This window comes from Apteryx rowi, unplaced genomic scaffold (assembly GCF_003343035.1).
Source record: "Apteryx rowi isolate R43461 unplaced genomic scaffold, aptRow1 scaffold_481, whole genome shotgun sequence".
Classification (NCBI taxonomy): Eukaryota; Metazoa; Chordata; class Aves; order Apterygiformes; family Apterygidae; genus Apteryx; species Apteryx rowi.
Genome location: NW_020450740.1, coordinates 614,296 through 633,897, shown reverse-complemented (window position 1 = coordinate 633,897; position 19,602 = coordinate 614,296). Strand labels below are relative to the sequence as shown.

General features: G+C 35.5%; 1 protein-coding gene across 9 annotated transcripts in view; it reads right to left on the bottom strand.

Moving 5' to 3' along the window:
* Positions 1–2,585: 2,585 nt before the first annotated feature.
* Positions 2,586–19,602, bottom strand: part of DCUN1D4 (defective in cullin neddylation 1 domain containing 4) — a 38,520-nt gene continuing 21,503 nt past the window's right edge. For 4 of the 9 annotated variants that reach the window (XM_026078620.1, XM_026078621.1, XM_026078627.1 and 1 more), the window contains 7 exons: positions 15,758–15,849; positions 13,610–13,680; positions 11,499–11,590; positions 10,470–10,578; positions 6,378–6,482; positions 5,797–5,899; positions 2,586–5,688 (listed from right to left, as the gene is read on the bottom strand). In XM_026078620.1, coding sequence (XP_025934405.1) covers positions 5,633–5,688; positions 5,797–5,899; positions 6,378–6,482; positions 10,470–10,578; positions 11,499–11,590; positions 13,610–13,680; positions 15,758–15,849 — 628 coding nt within the window. In that variant the 3' untranslated portion in view covers positions 2,586–5,632. Of the gene's footprint in view, positions 5,708–5,796; positions 5,900–6,377; positions 6,483–9,668; positions 9,808–10,469; positions 10,579–11,498; positions 11,591–12,252; positions 12,364–13,609; positions 13,681–15,757; positions 15,850–19,602 lie in introns of those variants that run through there. The other 5 variants (XM_026078622.1, XM_026078626.1, XM_026078628.1 and 2 more) reach the window with 5 other exon arrangements.

Here is a 19,602-nt window from a genome sequence, read left to right as displayed (position 1 = left end):
ACCCTAAAATCTTAAGAGCAGATTGAGAACTTCAGATACAGTAATGAGAGTATAACAAAGCTCATATTTTCAATCACATATTTATGATATTTTGATAATTATCAGGTTGTTTGTTGTAGGCACAAAGCATTTCAGTCTTTCCAAAGTATGCTGACAATTGGGCTGGCAAATAACCCTTGAACATGAAGTAAAGACATTCACATTTAATCTACACACAACTAACATCATAATCCATCTGGGGAATAATACGAAGGTTCCTGTGGTATAGAAGACTGTGACTCACCACCTCTGACTAACACAAGCAACACCTACTTTCTGAGAACTGGTGAAGACAATCCCAGACTCCAACACCAGCTAAAACACACTGAAGGCCTGCTTCTCTGGAACAGGCAGTACCTCAGAATGTAACACCCTGAGTGGAAAGCCTTAGGACTAGTTGCTCAAACAGTGGAAGGAAAAAAAACCAACTAAATAAAATCAAAGAACAATTGCTTAAACTTGTTCTTTACACTCTTTGCAATGTTTTAGGTCTGTTTTCTACTCAAAAAAAAAATCTGCACCTCTGAAAATAATATTAAGTAGCAAGATCAACTAATTGCTCCCTTAAAGTTGTGAATATATTACGGACATTAAAGCTGCAATTTTCATGTCATACTGCTAGCGGCTTTTCTACTGCTCTGCTTAGATACAATTACTTTTGCTTCATAAAGATCAACCAAACAGCCCATTACAAGTCAAAGAATTGAAAGAAATTCTGTTAAAAGGTAAGAAAAATAGAAGGATTTGAAGTCACAAACAGCCCAAAGCAAAATATCACATGAAATACTACCAGTATTTAATACTACCAGACCACCTGTCTTCTCTTCCAACATTGCATTTAAAAAACTTACAGAATCTTCTTTATGTATGCTTTAAGAGATGAACGGGTTATGAAGATGCTTGCTGTAAAATTCCATCTGAAGATACATTCCTGGTGAAGTTGACTCTGCATGAAAAAAGCTTTCGTATTACAACAGTGTTTCTCACACACACGCACACACACGCACACACACGCACACCCTGTATTTGAAACGCACCCATTTCCAACAAAGTTTCAAATACTGATTTGCCTTAGTATTAGGAATGTAAGAATCAGAAGATTGTATATTTTCTCTTTTAACAAAACTTTGCAGCACAAGAAAGTTCTCTGCTACTAAGTGAAAAAGGTAGACTAAACATTAAAATCCAACACATTTTAAAAACACAAAAATCTGCATTATACAGGTGTTTCTTAAATATGCATTTTAGACAAAAATTCAAACTAGCTAGCTTATACAGCAATTCTCACGTGTTGTGAGGTGTATTCAGGTGAGAGAATTTCTAAAGCATGAACCACAGAAAAATCTAAAGTCAGTTTCAGAAACCATCACAAATACTGTTTATTTGTGTGATACCATTTTACATCAACACCAGCAAAAATCCTAAAAATGAACTCATGATGAATTCATGTTTGCTGGCATAACAGCATTTTAGTCAGGCTGAGTCACAGGAGTTTAGTGCACCTTATGTATATAATATGCAAATAACTAAAACACAGCATTCACAGTTACAGGTTAACTGCTGTTCCTACAACAGCAGTGTCAGTAGAAACTATTTTGTGACAACACAAAAAAGCAAAACAAAAAACACCCCAAAACACCCCACATTTTGGTCTCAATTACAGACAACCAATTACTTAGTTGATGGATGGATTCTATACACTTTTATAACAATATGAAAGGATAAAATATAAGGCCTATAGAGGTATTTTAGCAGTTATAATTAAAACCAGGGCACAAGCTAACCTCTAAAGCTGTCTGTATGAATTCCAAAAGTATTTAACAATTTGTTAGACTTGTGACCAGGGGTCAACAGAAATCTGGAAAAACCTTAACAAAACTGAATTCTGTTTCTTGCCCTCCAAAAAAATGTAACTGGTGAATGTGAAGCAAGTAGCGATGAGCTAAAGCTCATTTCAATTGTGCAAGCATATTTGTGATGAAATAAAATGTCCGTATTTGCGATAAAATGGGAGATGCCTCCAGTCCCCTGCGAATGTTAGAAAAGCCCACACAAAGGTGACCCAAACATTTATTGTAGTTTAAAGATAACCTTAATGTAGGAATGTAGGTTCTTACTGAAAACTCAAGAAGTACATAAAGCATTCCAATAAATTCCATCTTCCTCAAATAGCCTTCCTTGGGGGGAAAAATGGGGGGGGAGAAAAAAATAGTAACACAGAACTAAATTAGTATTTTACATTATTTTATACTATTTTGCAGCAAAGGGAAATATATACAAACTTAATTTGTGGAATGTTTCTGTAGTTAATATTCCCTATTACTATTCTATTAATAAAGAGTTCTGAATGTCTGTCATTTATCAATTTAAAGTATCCACTACTATAGTATCTGAATGCTATTTTCCTTTCACTAACTGTCTTTGCACCTTAGAATCTCCTAAACATCAAGCATGAATTACACATAGGCCACTAAGTTTCTGCTATAAGGACAGTTATTTTACCCCTGAAAAATTAACATAAACTCATGATACTTCTGCCACAATGACCTTTCAGTGTCCTGTTCAAGAAGTCAGGATATTCTGTACACCACTTTTGAAAAGAAAAAAAAAAATACAGCAACTATTTGATGGCATAGCAAACAAACAAAAAAGCAAACAGCAAACTTGTATTAAATACAAGGTAAATTAAGTAGCTTTGTTAAATATCTACAATGTAAAAAGGAGAGGGAATTTCTCCAAAATACAAGAGTTGGCAATGTTAAGGTCTCTCTGCTTGTCAGCAGATATAGCACAAACAAAAGGACAGATAATGTATGGAAGCTTATTAAGCTGCAAGGGTCAGCTTTAGTTCATTTTGATCTCTGTAAATTTCAGCAAAGATATCAATTAGCTGTAATTGCATTTGTGATTCATTTTATGAAAATCCATGTGTTAAACCCACTGAAGAGCACAGATTCTTCCTGCTTACAACTGGAAGAGAACATCTGCAGTATCTGTCTGATCCATGTTCAAACACATTATTCCTTGCCCTCATTCCCAATTGTACACAAAGAAAAACTGAAGGGTATGTTAATCTATACAGTATGACTATTTTCATTTTTTTCTTGTTTTCAATTAAATTTTGTATTCTGCTAAACGTTAACAAAAACTGGGAAAAGAATACTTGTTTGAACTGAACAGATTTCTGTTGACCCTGTTACATGAAAGTTATACTGATAACAGTAATAGATTAAAAGTGTCTTTGGCTCTTGCTTCCATTATTGGAAGCCAAATTATTTGTCACATACAAAACTTCTTACGTAACCAGCCTTGTATTTTAGCAGTATTCAGGCCAATTTGTGCTAAACCATTTTCTAGAGTTAATAACTAACTTAACATTTAAGAACACTTGAAGTATTTCACTTAGGATTTTAGCAACCACAATTCAGCTTAATGTTACAAGTTATATTGCTTCTAAGTTCATTTTTTTAAGAACTAAACCAGCAGCTCCCTGTTTTTTTCCTTACGGTTATACTATAGTAATATACACATTTACATCAGAAGTCTTAATAAAACGTGTGTTTTAGTAAACACTACTTGTAAACATTAAATATCACACTCCACTGAATTAATATATTGTGCAAACTGGCTTCAAATATGGAATTAATGTTATGTGATTTAGTACATGAAAAAGCAATGATTATGTATGTTTTACCACTATTAAAGAATGCTACTTATTTAGTGTCATAGAAATTCAAACATGACTCTTTCATGGGGAAAGGTAGTATTTTCTTAACATCATGGAACTTTAGATTTTGTATATACATACATATGGTATATTTAAGTAAATACAGATACACACAAACACACACAACTTTTTCTTTGGCAGCTAAATTTGGAGGGGGGAGGAGGGAGAGGAGGAAAAAAAAAAAAGAGAGAGAAAGATGTGAACATAAATTGACCACCAGTAGCAAAGGAACTACAACCTCCTGGTCCAGGGCAGCAAGCTACTGTGCTTTTGATAAAGCAGGCTTAATCCTGAAAGTAGTCAAGTCAATGACAGTTGCTCCTGACTTCAGGGATGGCAGAACAGGACCTTCAATGCAGCTGAAAATTTCACATTCAACCTAAAATGCTTTTCCCCCCCCCGGATTGCATTCTAAAGAAATACCAAAACTGCCAATACCTTTTAAAATAGTTCTACAGAAAAGTAATGTTATTCTTTATTCCAAAATATCCACTGGTCCCTTTTTGTTAAATGTTCCATGAAATAATATGGAACCTCAGGGATCAAAGTTTAATAGCACCGGATACTTCAAGAACCTAAAAAAATCAACAGTAATATTATTTAATAAAGACGGGTAAGGCAAAGCCAATGTGACAAAAATATAGAACTTAAACACCTTTCCATTCACTCATTTTTCCCAAATAATCACTAAAACTGTCCTAAACAGATAAAGAAATATGTGAAACAGGAAGTGGTCCCTATTAAAAAGTATTGTCATTTAATGCTGGTGTTCAATGTGCCCATTGCCTGCAATGGACATTCTGCTAGGAAATTCCAATCCCCAGCATGAAAGTAATGCTTTGACTACTTGATATAATATTTTTAATTACTCAGAACCAAAGTTATAGACCATGGGAAAGATTAATATTACAAAGAAAGATCCAAACCTATATTAACTATAGATTGGGGCTGAGCAGACTTTATTCCCCCAACCACTGATTTTTAGATAAAACTTAATTTCACTAGATCACAACATAATCCAAACACTTAGTACACCAAAGTTTAAAAGAAATATGCCAAAGGGAATTTACGAAAGTCTAAAATCCATTTTTAAAAGGTACTTTAATTTGTTCATTTGTACCTGTAATGAAACTACTGCAGTTTTAACATTAAAAAGTCAGTACTTTCTTCTTCAAATAGAAATAATCTGTGGCATGTACAACTATTACAGTGTTTTTATATATGTGTGTGTGTGTGTGTGTGTGTGTGTGTATATCTTTTTTCTTTTAAGACACTGATGTTTCATTCCTATCAAGCAAAAGGTCATGTTTGGTGAATTCCCCTGAAGAAAGTCACAGCATATCTTCTCCCCTCAGAAATTGGCATCTCAAACAGTAACATTAAAACTGACAACAGTTCTTCATGGTAACTACGTCCAAGCAGTCTGTCCATTTCATTTTCTGAAATGCTACATTTGAGACCAAAAGAAAAACAAAATAACTAAAGTTTCAATGAACATATAAGTGATTAGAAATATGCCACAAAATTATTTTTTACAATACATTTCTGCAGAAATAATCCCTAGGTGAAGGTTTTTTTATACACATATACAAAATTTAGACAGCAATATACGCAATCACAGTGAAGACGCTGGCAAGTTCACTATTTTGTAGTGTAAATACAGAATGCAAAGCAGCCTTCAAAGAGAACAATGCTACACAGCAAGCATAGCTGGCTTGTCAAATAGCAAACACCAAAAGTTCCCTGCAAGAGGGACACAGTGCAAGAAAAGCAGCATGCACTTTGATACAAACAGCAGTTTATGGCTAATGGTTGACATTAACTGTGGTAACAGTGACTCTTGAGTGGTTGTGCATAGTTAAACTCCTATGTCATCTGTTTTCCTTTATACCATTCCACAAACTCATCCAACAACACTGGCCCTGTAGAGAGATCAAATAACTATATTTTACAAAATTTTGTAAGAGGACACGGAATGATTAAACTCAGAAATAAATTATTTTAAAACACCAATGTATAGCGGTACTTACAGGCTCCATCTTCATCATAATTACTGAGGTCAAGGTTAATTGTTCTGCTGAATTCAAGCACGTTACACCATTGATCCTTATTGATAACTTTATATTTTGATTGCTGCTTAAGGCAAGAAACATAAATTACTAAAACATATTTTCAACTCTCTCAGATTTACAGACATTCTTACAGAAAATTTAAGGTTTGCGATGAATTATGATTTTAATCTCTGTCACCTAAAATCAAACAGGGATAAACAAACCACTAAGTCAAATTAGTGTTGAGTAATTTCTGTTTCTAGTTAAGACTTCTTCTAGTGGACAAGTGTATAGCAATTAAATGACAGTCTATAAGCAAATCCAAGACACACTCTATAATTTGTCCTGTATTAAATAAACATTAACTACAGAGGGATTTGGTGAACAGGAAGAAAGGAAAGATATCAGTTACAAGTGCAGTTTTGGGGGTCAGTATAATCTAAATCGGGATAAAAATTTGATATAAACACCCATTCTTAGTTGTTTACTGCACATTTCATTACAATAAAACATCAGAGAAGACAGACAAAAAAAATGTAATTCCGTTTCAAACTTCATACCTCTAGAAACTGGTGAAATACTGGAAAAAGAGACCATGTTTTTCCTAAAAGAAGCCCCAACATGCACTTGGCAGTATTGATATCTAGGCTGCGCTGGTCCTTTTCCTGTATGAAGAGAAAAAAAGGTCAAAAAGAGGGGAAAAAAACCACAATCTCAGTGTTTTTTGTTTCCCCCAATACCCAGACCACAGTTCATTCATTCATAAAACACATTAATAAATAACAGTATCTAATACTGTTTTTTATTAAAACACAACTTCCTAGTAAAACATTACACTTTTCCTCACAGCTAATGACTTACTACAGAGAGGGGTTGCTTTCCATAGTAAAGACAGTTCTTTGAGAAAACCTACTGTGGATGAAGCATCTACTTCTACTTGTGACTTCTGCACTTTCTGGAAAGTCATGGCCACTGGACCAATATCCATGTTTGTACATATGCTTTTGCATAGCTGTAGGTCTCTTAAAATAGTATTACTACAGATATTTCCTGAGGTACAGATACTACTACCTCAACTGTCAGTAGGTGATAAGTAGCTATCAAGTAACACTGACTATGTGAGCGTCACCCAGGAGCTTCTTTGTGCTATCATTCTATTGATTATATAAAGTTTAGATTAAATGAATCATCAAACTAGCAGAGGGAGCATAAGACAGTAAGAGCTAGCACAGGAAGACTCCTCTCAGAACTGTTCCAGTTTGAGTTCAGCATAGCAGTGACATGTTAAGGCTTAGATGTGTTGTTTCTTTTTCTTTAAAAAAAAAGAAAAGTGTCATTTGTACCTAGCAAATTCATTATATCTAACCTGTGGAAAAGTTAATGTATTTGATCGTACAATTTCTGCACATCTCAAAAGTAATCAGTGTATAAATAAGACTCCATTTTGATATTTTAAATAGTTTAAATTTTTGTGAGAGATGGGACGTAAAACCCTACCCTTTTATGTCTTGAGTATAGTATTAAGCTACAAATTCAGAAATGGACGAATCACAAAAAATAAAAGTGTTTGGCCACCATTGGCCCTAATATTCCCCCCCTCCTTCCCTCTCCCCATGACTGCAGACTGCAAAATCTAAATTACTTCAGTGAACCAGAAAAAACACGAATGTAGGAAGCACCTAATAGAACTGTACAAGACAAGGACAACTGAGCCCAATGCCTCACCTGTGCAAGTGCAGTTGTATTATAGAATACACATCTTCATAAAAAAAAGAGAGAGAGAGAGAAAAAAAGAAAAGAAAAGAAAAAAGGCATGCTGAAAACATAACTACATTGTCTTGTGTGACGTAGGAAGGATGTGGTAGAACTAGAAAGAAATCCCAGTTCTCTAACAACTGACTGTCTTAACCACAACATTATTCCCTATTCTTGAAACTCATTTCATTCAAAATACACCTCACTTCTGAAATTGCGTAGACAGCATTTAGTGCACATTTTTTTTGTAAGGAAAGTGGGAAGGCCTGCAACTCTGAAAACAACACAAGCTGTTTTATATTCTGATCACAAAATGCAAAAGAGACTTCACCCAACTCAGCCTAGAGGAATAAAGTAAATTCCAGGATGAAAAAAGGGTTTTTTTAGATTAGTAACAATGCTGGAGTAACATACATAGGAGATGCAAAGAACTCATCACTCACCTGAAACCTGCAGACACTTTTGCATTCATATAACTGTTTCACTTATTTCCAGCATCAAATAGTTACAAAACTAATCCCCTTTCCAATGACTATTTACACCTTAGTGCTGTCACAAACGTCTTAAGCAGAACTCACACTGCTCTGTGAGCATATATCTTATTTTCAATACTGTTTATACTCTGAATTCTTACCACACATTCAAGTGTTAATGAAGCTAGGCTCTGCTGCCTTTACTTCAGCTGCGCTGTTCTTTGCATGCCTGACATTGTTAAGTGTCTGCATTCCCCCTCTCTAACTACTGCTCAGAACAATTTGTTCAGGTGAGTCCTTTATACACAACTCCAGCTGCCTAATGGCACATCTGCCATGACAGATGCTTTGGTTTCATTTTTATCATACATCCTGGATATCTGCATTCTCTTTCTTGGATATGGCAGAAACATTGAAGAAGAAGTCTGACACATTTCAGCATTTGTTTTTCATTCATGATAGACAGTCTGAGATATTTTTAATATTTCAGATAGAAGTCCTATTTAAGCCATAAAATACCTGCCTCTGTACATTCTCAAACTCAGCAATGACCATGGCAAACAAGAGGCAAAGAATCTATTTATGCTTAATACCAACATAGGGTGTTTTAAATGACTTCCTTAAGTCCATGCTGATTTAAATTGTGCATGCTGCATAAAATCTAGATGACACTTGTTTTTATTGACAAACTAACTCTAAAATACCAAATCACAACAGACACTCTCAAATTATCTCTCAAAACTTAGGAAGTTTAGGACAAGTGTTTTTTGTCATTGAATGCTTCCCTGAAATGATTATCCATAGGGTGGAAATTACACAATCTTCTGAATCAAAACCAAAGATGTTCCTGTCAGCTTTTTTCTATCATTCACTTCCATTATTCTGTTTAACATGATGTACAATTTCTTCTGCCATATCTAGATAGTTATATCAATGTTTGTTAGCATTCATTCCCACTTGTACAGTATGCCATTCTCCTATAGACTCACCCTGGCCCCACAGTATAAATTCAATAATTCTATTAATCTGGTAGAATTTCAGCATTTCCCCAGCTGGTATGACCTTGACTTGCAGTTCTGAAGTTTCTTTTTTTTTTTCCCTCCTCCTTCAAGAGATGTCACATCTCTCAATGTTCAGTTTCTTTCTCAACAGCATGGTATGTCACATCTATTTGTTTAGTACCTCTTGAAAACACTCCACCCACCTGCCTTAAGTCTCTTCATTTCTCTTTGACAGGCCCTCTCTGCTGGCACAATTTGCTACTAGTAAAAAGGATTTTTTTTTAATCAATTCAAAATATTTCATCAGTATCTTCAACTTCTTTGGCAATGTTTGTTATTTCTTGTATCTGCATTTTGCTTCCAGAAAAATTAGCAGAATAAATCTTCATACAGCAAAGGAGGAATTAAGGAATTGATATGGGTTTGTTTCTCTCACACTAGTTCCATGCATGCTGTCATATCCAGACTGTAGGTTTCCTTGGTTAGAAGGGAACTACTGTGAATCTCTGCATGCTGACAGGCAGAAAGCACTCATGTATCACAAATCTGAATTTCTTATGACAGACTAAACTGTCAGTATAGCTAGCAGTTCAATCTATTATTGTTATTTTTCTTATGTTACCTTTTTGCTGTCAGTTTTCTTGGTGCTTTTGGTTCTCCTGCATCAAAACTGGATCTTCAGTTTTGCCAAACAAACTGTGATCATTTTTATATGAAATCCTCTGTGATCCATCATGCAGGGAAGGTGAATGTCCAAATTTCTTGTCAATATACATGCTTAATTCAGGAAACTCAATTTTTTTTATGGCTCCCTTTAAGCAGGAGTAGTCTTATGCATATTACAGTTTCTAATATCAGGTACAAATCTAGCAATTCATATTTTATAGCAGGAAGACTGATAACAGGATATTATTTAACAAATACTGAGAACATTATTACTGACTTTCTTACAGTTTTCTAAACCAGTATTTACAGGATATCCAGCTTTTATCATGTTAATTAATTAATTTTTACTACCTGCAGAACTGTCTGAAATATCTTCCAGTTTTAAATATGTTTGTGCTCACAAGATCCAAACAGTAAGAAAAAAAAGCAGAATAACTGTAAAGCCAAAGAAAGTAAATGGTAAAGCTCCAATATGCAACAGAATAGGGCCCAAATGATTTACTCAAAATCATAAAATAGCATGAAGCAAAGAGGCAATAAAACACGTCTTCTGCACAAAATCTAAAACACTAACTCACTGACCATCAAGCATCCCATACATTTTTCTGATATTTTGCATACACTTATTTAAGACAAACTTTTTCATGTGTTAGAAGCAATCATGAGTGGTATCTTAGGAAAAGAAATAGTATATGGTCTCTTTATTATTTATGAAAGTAAAGTTTTAATTTCAGATGCTAGCCTTCCACATACTCACCCGTGCAAAGTCAAATGCGTATCTATAAATAAGTTTAAAATTGGTAGGCTCATTTAACAAAGATCTCAAGTAATCCAAAGAATTTCTCAATTTTTCTGTGGTATCACATCTACAAGAAAAACATAAAGAAGAGAATTTATAGTCTACATTCTTATATTGGTGTCTGATGTTTTTAGAAAAAGAATCTCTAACATATTTGTGTTCCCATTGCTCTGTACAAAATGCAAGACACATTTATGAGTCTGTCTGTGTAAGATGTCTTGATTTAACCCAGGGTGTGAAATGAATTTAGATAAGCTAGCAAAAGCTTATGCTTGTATACTGATAAAAATTTGTTTGGATTCATAGAAAACACATTCCCCAGCAGATTAAACTAAGAGCTTTTCCACACAAGGCAAACAGCCAGCAGAGCGCAGAAGCGAAACTGTATTTCTTTAGTTTCACTGACAGAGTTTCCTACACAGTTGTAATGATTCTGCTTTGGAAGATAAGTTAAAACACAGTTCTTCCCCAGCTCTCTGTCAAACATGTAATTATATAACTACACTTATATTAATTATCCCATGATGGTAAGATCTCAACCGAAGAAAGCAATTCTTCAAAAGAACACAAAAATGTGTGGTCACTAAAAGGGGATGTATTATATAGGATTTTAAACTGCACATACTCTAATAACATTCCAATATTTAACATTTACGCAATAACTCTGAAGCTTAGGAAGTTAAATAAATAGGTCCGATCCAGTAACAAAGATAGATGTCCCATTCTCCTTGGGGATAAACAGTATCAAACCTCATGACATTTGTTTTTTCAAGACTGCAGACATTTTAAGCCAACTGTATTTAACATGCAGCTGTCAGGTTTAAAGTTGTCCCTAAGTGAGCCATACCTCTGTAAATAGGAGCAAAAACATATAGCTACTACTCCAAAGCAGAGCTCTCTGCTTCAGGTTTTATGTTTCAAAAAATTAAGTTAAAATAAATAAATAAATAACTATACGAGACTTGGAGGTTTTTCCAAAGCACTTACTGTAGTGATGTCATTCCTTTTAACCATTCCTGTAACGTAAAGTAACCCATGTTTTGTGCGTCCAACTTCCATGCTAATACAAGCATAACTACCTAAGAGAGGAAAAAACCCATCAAGACTGAATAGAATTAAAAATATATATATATATACACACACACACATTTTTTAAATAGTTACTATTTAGTAGGCTACAAATACCTTACTTGCATAATCAGGATGTTCAGATTTTTGCTACTGGAAAAGCTAAATCATCTAAATATGACTATACAACTTGTCTATACATAAATATTTATGCCCATCACCTCTGCACCTCTCTTCTATATTGCTGTCTCTCCAGTCTATCACATGCAGGTACAGTTGGGTCAAGCAGCAACAGTTAAGACCCTTTTAGAGAAAGAGACTATCTTACTATTTCCTTATAATATTTACCATCATGGACTCTGCTGTAGTATCAATACTTTTAATTTTGTGAAAAGACACTAACTTTTAACTCAGCTTTTAAGCAACTTAAAAGGGTATCTTCACATAGATGTATGTTCAGATTTATAGCATACAGTCCTTCATAAAGTGAAATCACAGTCAGTAACGGTTCAAGACAGCAATGCTATATCCAAAACACTGGAATACTTCAGTAACCTTCACACCCATTTGAAGCTATACAATATAGAACACCAGCACAATCTTAACTGCTTCAATTCTCATACCTAATCCAATGAAAAGAAAGTAACAGTGCAAAGATACAGAGCCAACATACATCCAAGTTACCAGTAGCCACCTTCTCTTCTTCAAAGGAACATGCACAGAATGTCATTGTGGTAATCCAGTGAGCAGCACAACCATGAGGAAGATGGGTTGGTGAATTTAACATAAGAAAAGCTAAGGAAAAGGTTTCCCAAACCGGTTACAAAATCTAAGTACCAATCTAAGAACAAGTTACTTTTGACATTTGTCAAATTCCTACCTTGATTAGCACCAGTACAACCCAAGAGATTGGTGAAATCTAATTGCTCTAAAGTTGATGATGATCCCATCCGAACTCAGCTACTCCTGGGTACTGTCATCCTATCTAATCTTAGAAGTCTGAACATGCAGTATAATTCAGGTAGATACCAAGTGGATGAACTAACAATATCAAAATATCCAAGACATCAAAACAAAGTCTAATTCATAAATACTTCTACCCAAAAAGAAAAGTTTTACCCAAAAAGAAATGTCGGTATCATTTTCACAGCTCACATACAGAGCTGAGGCAAGAAACTATTTGGAAAAGTGATATTAGAGATTAGTATCATATTCATGAATTCAAGATATCACTTTTGATATATGTATGGAAAAAATTGCAGGACAACTTTCCCTGCAGACTAGGAGGAAAAGAAAAAATAATGTCATTTAAATTTGCAAACCAGCCATTTACCTAGCTCATTCTAATGCAGCTATAAACAGTTTTTAATGGCAAAATCAGAATACCTGCTTAATATTTCCAAAAGGTCTGCATCAACCGCAAAGGTTTATTACACTAATGAACTTCAAAATTAGCAAATTCCATCTTATATTTCCAATAAATCTTTGAAAAATATAATTTTCATTTTACCTAAATGGATGATGCTCTACATACAAATCCTACAAAAGATGGGACTTGCATAAGCACACATTATGCTTTAGGAAAAAGCCTGCAAGAGGCACAACAAATCATGATCCATTTGGATTTTGAAATGGCATGATGGGAGTGCTAATATTGTTCACAATATTCTGCTACTTGAAATCCCTTTCTCCCCTAGAGAATGCAGATAGAACATTAGTTTGTTGTTGTTATAGAAAACTTCCAATAAGGCCTCAGAAAAGATCCTCACAGGAGTTGGGAGGCAGGAAGGGAGGAAGTGGCAAAGGAAAGTTTGAGATTTTACAAGTTAACAGTTTTTTGTTTAAAATGAAGGCAATTTCTTTCCAAGCATTCATATAAACATCTCTGCTTTACACTCCTTTATTTTAAATTACTTCTTCAAATTTTCCATTTACAAAATTCTAATTCTTGATGGAAAAGTAAGAGATATAAAACTGGCTCACCAACATCGTAACAGACTAGGAAGATTTTGAATGAAGCTTGAACTTACATTTTCTGGTTCAACTCCAATGTCCTCACAAAATTTCTCCATACCTTCTGGCCCTACAATGTCATCAGTACCTGCAAACAAAATGCATTTTACCTATCTGTTCAAATTCAGAGAGTGAGACCTTTACAGCATAAAAGAACTGTAATCACATAGTACAGCCTGAATTTCCACACAGTTTAGCTTCCTTTGTTTTGACATGTGATAACTATTTCCCTCCTTATTATCAGGCTTTGATGCATTCCCAGAACACCCTTCATCATTGTCTCATTTATAAAATATCTTTACAAAATGTCATTTACAAAAAAAGCCGAAAATAAAAATGCTCATTTATTCATATTGCAATAATACCATGGCCACATATTACATGAATTTTAGCAACTGCAGGGGGAAGGAAGATATGAATTATACATAGCTATTTCTTTGCTGACTTAGAAGGAAGAAAAGTTTCAAAAGCTAAAACAGATGCTATTAAATCAAGATATTCATAATGTCTGCAATACTCCATTCAAAAATTATACAGGCATCATGAAAGTAGTATATTGTGCAAGATATATWTWTTTTTTTTTTGAAGTACGTTATAACTATTTAGACTATTTTGTTCAATTTATTTTATGCACATTAAAAAGGGCCTGTTTTGGAAAAAGCAGCACAGGAGGCTGAAACGCCTACTTTCAACCAATATAAAGACCAAATGTGGAAGAAAAAGAAGTTTTATAAAAGGAAAACCAACCTATGTTTTATTATTAGGTGACCTACTATTCTAGATATAACAAGGTTTAATTATATCTTTTCCCATCTTCCCATCACTTCCTCCCACCAACACTTCTCTGAACGTACACAACAGCCTTTAAAAAGACTTACTCTGTAATGCAAAGACACTGGGGAAAGAAACAAATGCAGCACCAACTGGCTGCATAAATACAAGAGAAGACTTAAGAAAGCACACAGAAGAGATTATCCTTTGAAAATCCATTTTTGAGAATATTATTTGCTACTGTGAACAAAGTCATACTCTCCACTTTCCTCTGGTTTATCTTGGCATATGTAGCCAACAGAAAACGAAAAGTTCTTTCTCATATTGACCTGCTTTTGTCTTTTCTTTCCACTGAACTCATGACAGGAATGAGTTATCCCTGTTGCTACAGTGAAAAGAAAAGAAGAAGAAAAAAAAAAAAATCACACTGTTCCACAGAATCTAAGAGGTTAGATTTGCCTTGTCTGACTGAATAGACTGCCACAGACAAGAGATCTCAGACTGGTTTGATTTATGTAATGCTTTAGAAGAAAATTTTATTATAACAAATTAAGTCACTCTTCATTATATGTAGAAAGCAGACTAAAGGGAATGAGCTGAGAGCAATGTTATCCAAGACAGTATCAGAAAACTGCCAGATGACCTTATTTCCTTCATCAACCACCTATTTCATTTCCTTGTGGTCTTCTTTAGAGTCACAAGATCATTTTTCCCCATATTTCAAATTCCTCCCTTCAGAAAAGCACGTGTAAAATTATGAAAACAAACAACAACCAGTGACTTCACTATTCGAGGATCATCTGTTGTGACCCCAGATCATAAGGGGTAATTTTAGAACTAATGCCTGAAGAAAGTTTTCACATACAAGAAAAGGAATAAATAATTTAGTCTACCTTTGCTATATTGCAGGATGGAAAACTACTAAAAGACAAGACTATTCAGGGATACATGAATTGATTCACTGTTATGCTTGAAATTAGAACCAACAGATTTCGCAGGAACGAAATAAACTACCTTTCACTTAAAAAAGACCCTCCCTGACAGCATAAGTCTGTACTACTCAGTGCTAACAAGGCAGGTGAGAAGACCTCTAAGCAAGAGAGAGAACATTTTGGACAGAAATACAGCTTTAACTATAGATCTGAGTAGTAAAGTATACACATTTTAAAATATTTTAAAATACACATCTTCTCTATTCTTTTTATTCAACAAGACAAACTGTACCTTGAATTCTTCAACTTCATGCTACACAGAACATAAGAAAAGTTTCCGTCTTTAAACCTGTTTTACCAAAATGCCTCTATATTCAGTTCTGAAAAGCTCAGTTAACGCAATTTTTACTTTCCAGTGTATATTAAGCTGTTGTCAGAAGGAAATTTGTATGTCACCCTTACCTGCATATTCATAGAACCATTCTAAGCATCTCTTACTTGAAAAGACTTCTTCCTCTGCTTTTATTCTAGTCGAATCGTATTTTCTATACATACTTAAAAAGAGAGAGAAACAAATAATTCATTCATCAAATTTTTAAAAGCAACCTTTTAGTCAATAGCCATTTTAAACAGCTACACATTTTCTTTCATTAACCAGTTTACTCAACATCTTGTCCTCATACCCAGCCATCTGGGGAACCACTTAACAGACTAAGAGTCACTGAACCTAAATATGTTTTCTCAACAGTCCATCACACTTCAACTGATCTGTAATTGTCCACATACATGAACTTGCTGTACAATAAATACAGAATAGTTCAAGTTCAACCCCAAAATGCCTTGCACTGGTGGAAGGTAAGATTTTCACATACAGACAGCTAGTTACCAAAATCAACTGATGGGCTGCAACTTGGCTGTGGGTCTAAACGCACAGTAATTCCATATCACAGTGAACATAGCTCCTACTTGCAGGTGTACACATGCTTCACGCACTTTGGACTATTTATTAGCCACAGAGAGCTGCACATAATCCTTTTGCCTCCTTGAAATCCTATAAAAGGCACAAAGGCCAAAATAGCCATGACCCACAATTATATTCTTCTAAAGCCAGTAAGTTGAAAACGCAAAAAAAAAAAAAAATAAAAWAAAATAAAAAAAAACCACAAACAAACCACACCTCACAGAGAACAGGTTACAGGTCCTAATTGACAATAACTCAAACCCCATTCGTCATGGGGTAAATAGTTATTTGAAAGCTAGATCAGTAGTGACCCCACCATCACCAGAGATGGTTGGCAGAGTAACGCTCTCCTTGTACAAGGAGCTTAGGGACTTTCAACTGCATTCAGGCAATGACACTGAAGTACTCGTCTTCTGAATTTAGCATTTGAAACGTGGAAGGCATAACAGGAGTTGATGGGTTACTCTGTGCTGTTTAGACTTTTCTGAAACAGAGCCAATACCATTTGTGCCAGCTTGTTAGGGGGAATAGACTCAGCACTCCAAGTGGTTGTTCACTGCTGCATACACGCTCCCTGATCCATTTCCGTACCTGCTGCCGTAGCTTGGGCTCGCATGGCTGAAAAGAGCCGAGTGAAAAACGGGCTTAGCCCAGAGGAGGTAGCCGAGAAAGGCTCTGGAAATGTTCCAAGCATGCAGCCCCTCTGCTTATGGTGTCAAATCCTGCTGTGGGAGGACACCAGAGTGACTAATTGCTTGAAGAAGAATTCTGAAATGACTTGATGAAATTAATTTGGGGTTGATTTCATCACCATTTTGTCCTTCTAGAAAGACACATAAAAGAAGCTTATGCGTAAGAGCTTGGAGTACACAGATCCCACTTCTTCCAACTAGCTCACATATCAGCCACAAGGAGCTGTATCTGGACATTAACAGTACATGGATCATTCTGGCAGTAATTCAAAGAGTTATTTCATAGTTATTGTCATTGTTCTTTTAAAGCAACTAAGCACTAGAATAGTAGTACTGGCCACAGCAAAATGATAAATTGCTAACTGGAAGACAAATACAAATTAAGCTTTCAAGAAATTTCAAGATGGAAAGAAAAATTAACACTGTACTGAAAAACACTGATCTGCAACAAAGTGAAAAACTGCAGACAAATGCCAGCCATACCTGTATCAAATGTCATATTACTCAAGATTCTTGGTATCACAGACTGAGTAAAGTTACTTTTTCATTTGGAAGACTTGTTTTTCTATTTGAATTACCTCTCTCTCTCTTTTTTTTTTTTTTTAATAAGTTTTACTGCAGTTGTAGAACCACTAAGCCAGAAGGTACAAAGCCAGAGTTGGAGCTTCCCCCCCCTGCCCAGTAGGTCTGATAACTTAACTTAATCCTCATACTTGCAGAACCAACTGTGATTAGGAAAGACCTGCACAACATGACTTTAAATATTCTGAATTCAGAAGAACCAAAAAAGTCTTTTCTGTCTGCCAAAGACAGGAGGCATGCCAATCATGCTGCAATTTTGGCAAAAGTTTAATTATTCCATATCACCATTTTATAGCAAACAAACATGACAAAACACCAGCTGGAATACCTAGTTTAAAACTGATTGTAACAGGAACTATTCAACATTTTTGTCCAAGAAGTCTACAAGAGCACTGCTAGGACCTGGAACATGCAAAGTCAGCGTGTTTCCCAAAGACAGACATTCACCACAAGACAATGTTTGTTCTTCTGCAAGCGCCTCCTTGGTCATTCATATAATTCAATAACGCATTAGCTGTCAGGGATTTGGGAAGGAACCCTTAAGAAATAAATTGAGTGACAGAGCTGTAGGCCATCCAGTTATTTCAGGAAAAGATTCCTGCATCTACAAATGGTAGAGTTAACATTGCAGCCTGAACCAAGGCACCAACGATAACAGTAAGTATAAGGGGAATGGAAAATGAAAACAAAGAAAGGCACCCCTTTTTGTATATCCACTGTATCTAAGTAGAGTAAATTTTCAGATGATTGACATGAGACTGCAACTCTGTTTGCTCTGCTTAAGTCTGAAGGCAGTGTTTAACAACTGCGGGAAACAATAATATTCACAAAGGAGAGCAGATGTGCCCAACATATGGCCAAGTAATTTCGAGCAAAATACTCTGGCCTCAAACTTATCATTGTTCAAAAAGGTCAGTATCTGACCACTGGAGTTTGGTTTCTGAGAAACTAAAGTGATTAAAGATCTTCAACTCATGATGGTAAGAGCAATTACTTCACAAATTCAGAAAATAAAATTGAAAAGTATAGTCTCAGGCTATCCTGGTCTCTGCTACAAGCTGATTAGCCAGACACTGATTAAAAATGCAAGTGACATCGTATCACACAAGAAGAATATGCAGGGTCAGAAGCATAAAACCATACAACAGTAATGGCTGGGTGAATCTCAGATACTACTCTCTCAACCTAAAGGAGTCAATATGAGACCATCTACTCTGCAAGATAAGAATCACTTGAAAAGGAACGCAACTGAGGCGAGTAACACCAATGCAAACCTCTCTTTGTAGGCTCTCATGGATAGAGAAGAAGCCTGTTCTCTCCCTGCTTATTCCGAATACCAAAGAAGCTGTCCCCCCAGCAATCTAGACAAACTTCTAGACTCAGCCAGTTCTATCGGCAAGAGACTCCTAATCCCTGAAGTGCTTGGTGAAGTGAGATGAGCAGGGAGAATTAAACAAATACCTGAGATTACAGCTCAGGACAACTCTGCTCAGTATCATAACAAGCCCAGCCTGACAGTGCAGGGTAAAGGAAGTTCCAAAGACAGTGTTCTCTGAACTATGAGGGATACAGATTTAACTGTCTCAAGAAATGTTACGTGCAGAGGGAAGAGCACAAATGGACACAAAAGCCATCTGGCATCTGCCTTGTATCTTAGTATCTTCTCCTATTCTTTGTGCATACTGCATGATGATGTGCCTTGCCCTTGTGCTGAGGACACTGGCTCTTGCAACACAGATGGATGCAAACTGGCAGAGTGCACAGGGTAAATCTGGACACTCTGTGAGCACAGAACATCTACTGAACAATCTGAGTTTTATAGGGCAAGTCCTCAATGGCCCATACTTTTCTCAGGATGCCCAACACTAGAACCTTCAAACAGATGCACAGTAATTACACTGACCACATTACAGTATGGTAACTCGCTTGTGCATTGATGGTCCATAAGAGAAACCTGTACCGTTTCAGTCACATGACACAAGTGAAAGAATATATTGCTCAGAGTCTGAAAAATAACCTTCCATAAAGAAAGGGCCAATGAGTATATCTGGTACTTTTGGTACCACAATCTG